The 6,889-nt window shown below is 53.0% G+C and overlaps 2 protein-coding genes across 2 annotated transcripts in view; both read right to left on the bottom strand.

The window, feature by feature from the left end:
* LOC104913509 overlaps window positions 1-195 on the bottom strand; it is a 5,992-nt gene extending 5,797 nt beyond the window's left edge. Inside the window, exon 1 of the mRNA XM_031555797.1 lies at window positions 64-195. Coding sequence (XP_031411657.1) covers window positions 64-195 — 132 coding nt within the window. The remainder of the gene's footprint in view (window positions 1-63) is intronic.
* On the bottom strand, window positions 85-6,834 carry AMDHD2 (amidohydrolase domain containing 2; the record flags this gene model as incomplete). Its single annotated transcript, XM_019620589.2, has 10 exons — window positions 85-1,456; window positions 1,854-1,955; window positions 2,500-2,568; window positions 3,254-3,361; window positions 3,617-3,761; window positions 4,099-4,187; window positions 5,212-5,424; window positions 5,813-5,867; window positions 6,233-6,372; window positions 6,681-6,834. Coding segments are annotated over 10 exons (1,164 nt in total), but the record flags the coding sequence as incomplete, so codon positions are not given.
* Window positions 6,835-6,889: the final 55 nt, after the last annotated feature.

The following is a 6,889-nucleotide window of genomic DNA, read 5'->3' as shown; positions in this document are numbered from 1 at the left end:
TCCGCCCGCGCCTCCGTTCCGCCCGCGCCTCCGTTCCGCCCGATCCCCCCACCTCGGGCCCACCCGCTGCCCGTCCTGCTTTAGACTTCCTTTTATTTCTATGACACTTTTTATTCGTGTTGCCTTTTTTCCCGCCCCCCCCGGATCAGCCGAGGCGGAGCGCTTGCAGCGCGACCCCGGGTGCCGCTCCCGCATCGCCCCGTCCCGGGGGCTGCAGGCGTGATGTACGCGAGGCTGGCGGCTGGGCAGCAGGCAGGACGCAGCACGAGGCCCCGCTGACGGCGGGAGGCTCCGGAACGGCGTCAGTCCTGGCTCGAAATGCCCAAATGTCAGGGAAAGAGCTGACAGCCAAATACTGAATAAGACAATAATGAGCAGATTAATGAGCTATCAGCGACGGCCTTGAAAGGCCAGAAGGTGTCTGCAGTTCTCCTTTACGAGCCACGGGGCTCTCTCCCTCCAGCTCTGAGCTGCCCACTGCCCATCTGGATGCACCCCTGAAGCAAGTGTCCTCCTCCTCCCAGGGCTGGAGGAGGCGGGGGCTGTCCTGAGCCTGCAGAACCCAGCCAGGCAGCATGCAGAGCTGAGAGGAACGTTGATTTCCAGGACATGACAGCATCTCTGTCTGCAGACAAAATCATACGCTGCGGGCTCCACGCCCATGCAGAGAAAAAGGCACAAAGGACCAGCAATGCCTCGTTTTCCTAGATTTGATCTCTGCCCTGAGGATTCAGCCCACATCGATTCACAGCCCCTCAACGGCACCAAGTCAGTGAGCTGCACCAGCCTTGCTCCAGGGAACACAAGAGGGAGGTCCACTCGGTCAGAATGTGGTCCTCAGCTTCTACCGACACAACAGGAACTTTGTAATGGGCAGAGCTGTGAGCTGAACTAGTGGCTGCTGACATCCTGCCAGCTACAGCTGCCCAGGAGCAATGCAGCACAGGGAGGGATGGATATGGCTTGAGTCTGCCTTAGGCACAGGCAGGTTGTGTGCTGCATAAACAGTGCAAAGGCTGGGACAGCTTCACACCGCTGTGAGATGGACACGTGAGCACCTTTCTGGGGACTCCACACAGGACAGCTGTGCAGTCTTTCAGGTCTCTCCAGAGACTGACAGACCCTCCCGATTTGCTTGCTCTCCCCACTCCACTAACTGAGCACCAGAGTCATTGCAGGCATGGCTGTAACTGGAAGCAGTGGTTGCGCTGGAAAACACAGCTCTTTGGTATGAGGCTCCTTCAGGAGAGTTGCAGGAAGGAAGGGAAAAACAAAACAAAACAAAACAAGAAAAGAGAAGTGGGGTGGTTACCAAAGCTGCTAATCACAGTGCCAGGATGCCTTGGAAGGCACGGGGCAGCCCAGTGTCACATGCCTAAGGCATCCCGTCTCCAGACTTCCTCGCCCGCGATGTACGTGGCTTGCACATGCAGGCTATCATCCAGCATCAGGAAATCTGCACCAGACAGGAGAGAAAAGAAACAGCTGTCAGAGGAGCAGAGGAAGAGCAACTGGGGCAGCTGAAGCTGTCTCAGAGGAGCTGGGCTCTAGGGTTGCCTCCACACTGAGGAGTTTCTCCCCACTCCAGAAACAGGGCAGGACTGCAGTGTAGAACCATCCTTGCTCTACTCCATGCTCATCTGAGATGTGGGAGCCTCTCCAAAAGGCTCATGAAGCACCACCAGCACCCACAGGAAAAAAATCATCAGAGCAAAAGTCCAAAGCAGATCCTGGGCAAAGTGAGGCTCCCCAGAGCCTCCAGTAAAGCAGAAGATGCAGCCTGCATTTATAGCAGGCCCTACTTTGCTCCAACCATGCAAAAACCCTCCTTCCCACCATCCCCATAACAGTACCTGCATCAGAATCATAATTCAGGGTCCCCTTTCTGTCTTCAATCCCCAAAAGCTGGGCAGGATGCAGAGATGCTGCCTCCAGTGCAGTCTCTATTGAGCACCCTTGGACAGTGGAGGAAGAAGCGTCAGTGCAGCAAACAGCCTCATCAGCAGAGCAGCCCCCGTCCTTGGCTCAGGCAACTGGTGGCACTGCAGGGACCTTTCTGACAACTAAACCCATGCCCATGGCCCAGTGTCTTTGTCGGTGCTGTCTATGTCCTGTCCTGGTACAGTAGAGCACTAACACTGATCTGACTGCTACTGCCCTGAACTACAAGGCCCAGTCACAGATGGCTGAGCTGGGGAGGGAAAACATCCCTAAGGGAGACAGTAGGAAGAAGAGAGCTGATTACTTAAGGTATGAGGAGGGGAAAGTCATTCACTTTTAGGTGTGTGAAAAGAGCAGAACAGTTCAACCCTAATTAGTGCCGCAGGTTAAAATGAAGCATCTCTCCTAAAGGTGTTTGTCTCCAAGGCCAGTACCACTGCTGCCAGCCCTTCTCCTCGTGTCTCGGACAAGAGGGGACATCTATGGCTGAGCAGACACAGCTGGCAAGAACAAGACTTCTTCACGGGGAGGAACAGCTTGTGGACAATGCTTACCCACCTGTAGCTTCCAGAAAGTGTCGCACACACGTGTCCATGGTTGCCACGCTACCACTCAGGGTCTTTGTGCCTGGGAGAGAACAGGACAGCACTGAGCAGAACCCCAAAGGGGCAGAAATCCTGGGTCACGTGAGGAGCAAGTTGAAGGGCTCTCAGACATTGCTGAGAAGTAACAGAAAGCAAGAGTGTTCGTGCTGGCAGTGAAGGGAGACGCATTAAGATGTCACCATGCAGCTCCCCTGTTAAGACCAGCTGGACTGGTTGAAACTCTAGCTCACAATGCAGGTACCTGCTGCCAGAGACAGAGGGAGGGAAGTGACAAAGGAATAGCCCTCCAGAATATCTTCCCAGTCTCCAGCTGTTTGCAGATTAGGGAGCTTACTTAGCAGAAAGTGGTGATGTTGCAGAAAAAAAAGGGACAATAAATAACAGTGGGATTTCTTTGTCCTTTCTGAGCACGCAACAATTTCTAGCATCCACCCTACTGGGCAAGGAGTTCAAAGGTGTTACAGACAGCTAAAAATTGTCAAATTCCTTCTCACTCCAACAAGACAGGTCAATTTTCCTTTTCATGAGATGCACCACTACTCTCCTTGCAATCAAGTTATGGCAGAGATATTAAATGATCAGGCAACAAAACCCAAGATGGCACAAGCGCTGCTTCACGCTGACAAGCTCTGCAAGGCGTGCTGAGCTCTCCAGGAATGGGCATGAGTGGTATTACCATGTGCAGCTCTTTGGCAAGAGGCACTTACCTGCAATGTAGGTGTTGAGCCCATCGATCTCCACCACCTGCTGGCCCAGTGTATGCCGACCTGGTGCCAGCCCCATGCCAGCAATAGCGTCCGTCACCAGCACCATGCCTGAGGAATGCAAGGAAACAGGCTGGAGCAGCTCTGCAACTAATCCCACTGCAGCTCTGAGCGCTGTGCCATGCCAACCCCCCCTGAGAGGTACCAAGACATCTCCAGCCACATCCAGCTGAGGTGACAGACTGTGGATTAAGACTTCTTTCAGACAGCAAGATAACATGCCACGGCAGTCGTGGGAGATGGCACAGCATTTGTGATGCTGGTGACACCATGCTGGTGCCACTGTGCGGGCACAGTATGGCCTACCTTTGGGGTGGGCTCGATGGGCGATTCGCAGGGCAGCAGGGTTGGTGTGGATGCCATCAGAGATCATGCCGTAGAAGACCCTCCGCCCAGCAGGAATCTTATCACTTGTCAGCAGCCCCACGATCCCAGGGTCACGATGGTGGAACTACCCAAAGTGGGAGAGGAAAAGATGATGGGTGTCACACCAGGACTTGCAGGCTGTGACCCTTCCTGCTGTCATCTCTATCAAACAGTGCCTGGCAGCTGGGCACTTCATCCATTATCAAGCGTAACCAGGCAACCCCTCCAATTTCAAGAGTCTGCTACAGCTTTGACTCTTTTAAGTCAGGCAGTAGAAACATGAAGCCAGAGGTTCTGTGCTGAAATCCCACTGCAAGGCCTGGTACAAAACAAGTTGATGATGCGAATAAGCATTTGTGGGGAGCAAGAGAGAAAGCAGTGAAAGCAATGTCAGCACAGGACAAATGCCCTTGGCAACTCACCGGCAACATGGCATTGAAGAGGTGAGTGATGAAGGTAGCACCGTGCTGCACAGCCTCCTCAGCCTGGGAGAGGTTAGCCACCGAGTGACCTGGAACAGAGACCACTGCATGATTCTTCTGCTCATCTCTGCATTTATTTTCCCAGAGGGACGTCCAAGAGTAAAGATGCTCTGTTAGGGCTCTGCTCTGAAGCCCCACCCTGGGCTTAGGTGAGCACCAGCCTTGTTGCTGAGCTGTCTGACCACAACCACTGGGGACTGGCAGGAGGTGATTCACCTGAACACACTCACTGGTCACAACATCACAAATGCTGCCTTGCTCCTAGAGGCACTGGGGAGAGTTGCCTTCTGGCTGGGCTACAAGTCCTAGGATATGCATTTCCACTGTCCTCAGATATTTCAAGGCTTTATACAGAGAGGTGTCAAAGAAGTAGGGAGACAGTGGGCACTTTTCCAAGAAATGAAGTGTTGATAAAACACAATCCAGAAAGAAAATGTTGTTTTCCCTAACATGGACAGCAGATCTTTTGCCTTTCTTTGATTGTCTTTATGTGATTATGAGACAAGAGACCTCTGCTGCACAAATACCCTACTGAATTAAGGTTCAGTTTCACCCTGAAGAAAGGGCAGTGGTGGGAGAGGTTTTCAGCTCTTCTAGTTGTATAACCGAGTTATCAAGACTCAGCAGCAACCTTTGGAAAACAATACCACTTGTCAAATAAGGCCTAAAGCTGAACTTCAGAATTTGAACCTTTCCAAGTAGTCAGCCTGGAATTACATCCTTATTAAACTGAATGTTTAAAAAAAAAGAAAAGAAAAATTATGACTGCTGTTCTTTCCTGTGTTTTCCCAGCACCAGTGCTACCCTTTCCAAAACTACAGGAGCCCTTCAACCAACCTTTTGTTTGCAGACAGGGTGACAGATTTACAACATCAACTGAGTTCTCTGTGTGTCACACATCTGTCACCCCTCCAAAAGCCAGGAAAGGGGTGACAAAAGGAAATACCACCCAGCCCAGCCACACAGAAGCACCATTAGAGATATCACAGCCCTGGGCTGCCTGACCCATGCTGCATGAGACATGGACAGACTGAGCCTCCCCCCAGCCCTTACCGAGTGAGACACAGATGCCTCGCTTGGTGAGTTCCTGGATCACCTCACTGCTCCTTTTTATCTCTGGGGCCAAGGTGACAATCCGGATGCAGTCCAGGGACCCGTAGGTGGCAAGCAAGTCCTGGAAGGCATTTTCCTCGAAGGTGCGGATGCAGTGCTCCGGGTGTGCCCCCTTTTTCTCCTTGCTGATGAATGGTCCTTCCAGGTGAGCCCCTGCTCAAAAGAGAACAGAGTCATCTTTCTTCCTCTTCCAACCAAGGAAGAAGAAACCTGCCGTGTCCATCCTGCTCCAGCCAAGCTCTTCCCATTCTCCCACAGTAAAGCAGAGTTCAGGTAAATCAGAGCTCAGTACAGCAAAAGATGCAGCACTGGCCAGCCCCGCAGCCATTACTCCATCAAACCCCACAGGGCTGATGGCAGAGCACACAGCAAAGGCTGGGGACAGGTTCAGAGAGACAGCAGGTCTGTGCCCACCTATGTATCCCTGCCAGCAAGAGAGCTTCAGCTCCCAACTCTTCTGTTCCTAAAATAGCTTCTTTTTCCTTAAGAAGGAAACGGATAAACATCAGGCACCAAATAGGACAGTGGCAAAATCACTTACCCAGGATACCAGCTCCATGAGCTCCACCATTTCTTATTCTGATCTGGGGAAGAATCTATAAAAAGGGGTTAGTCAGACACCTCACATACACAGTACTGCCAAAGCAGCCCAAACCTTGGGCTCCCACAAAGCTGCTGCACCACCAGGGATGAAAAGCCAAGCAGCTCACAAAGGAAAAGCAAGTTGCAAGCCCCTCTGTGCAAAGTAGCTACCTGCTGACCTGGGAAACACTGCTGCCTCAGTAGTTTAAAGCTTAAGGGCAAGAAACCTGGGGCTGTTCAGGTTCTTATGTCCACAACTCATTCACTATGGCAGCTGTCACATTGTCTGAAGATGAGGCTGAGGAATCAGCCTTGGCTCTCTTGTACCAGCATCAGCTCTTTATCACCCTAAGGATAAGAGGTGGAGAAAGTCACTCACCTGGTGGTAAACAGATGGAGGGGATGTCACCAGGGTGGGACAGAAGGAGGTCACTCCATGGGAGAGTATTTTCTGACCGACCAGGTCAATCCCTGATCTGAAATCATCTGTAGCCAGGGAGAAATCCACCCCAAAGCCTCCTGCACCATGAACAAAACAAAGATGAAGCCGCAGGCTCCACAGCAGCCAGGCAGTGCTGCCCAGAGCCCCATCTCCAGCCCGGGCCCAGCAAGGCACTGGGGCTGCACCTGACGATTCCCAACCCCAAAACACTGCGGAAGCATTTGGGGTGAGCAGAGCAAGCCTTCAGCTTTGCATGGCACAGCCTGGAAACAAAAAGGCTTCACCAACACTTCTGCCCCGAATTCCCGAGGTTCTGACAGCGCAAACCCAGCCAACGCCATCCATTCCCCCCAGCACAGGTGAAGGGCAGCGGCCTGCACCTCACCGTTGATCTGCACGTCGATGAAGCCCGGGGCGAGGATGCAGCCCTTGCAGTCCAGCTGGACGTCGGCAGAACCCTTCTCGTCGAAGAAGAGTTTCTCGGGGTTGAGGATCTTCCCCTCCCGCACCCACAGATCCTCCCTGCGGGGACCCCACGCTCACACCACGCTCACACCCCGCCCGGCGGCGCCCGCACCCCGCAGCCCCGGGCCG

The sequence above is a fragment of the Meleagris gallopavo genome, chromosome 16 (genome assembly GCF_000146605.3).
Source record: "Meleagris gallopavo isolate NT-WF06-2002-E0010 breed Aviagen turkey brand Nicholas breeding stock chromosome 16, Turkey_5.1, whole genome shotgun sequence".
Classification (NCBI taxonomy): Eukaryota; Metazoa; Chordata; class Aves; order Galliformes; family Phasianidae; genus Meleagris; species Meleagris gallopavo.
Note: the sequence above shows the minus strand (reverse complement) of the source record. Positions and strands in the feature narration are given on the sequence as shown.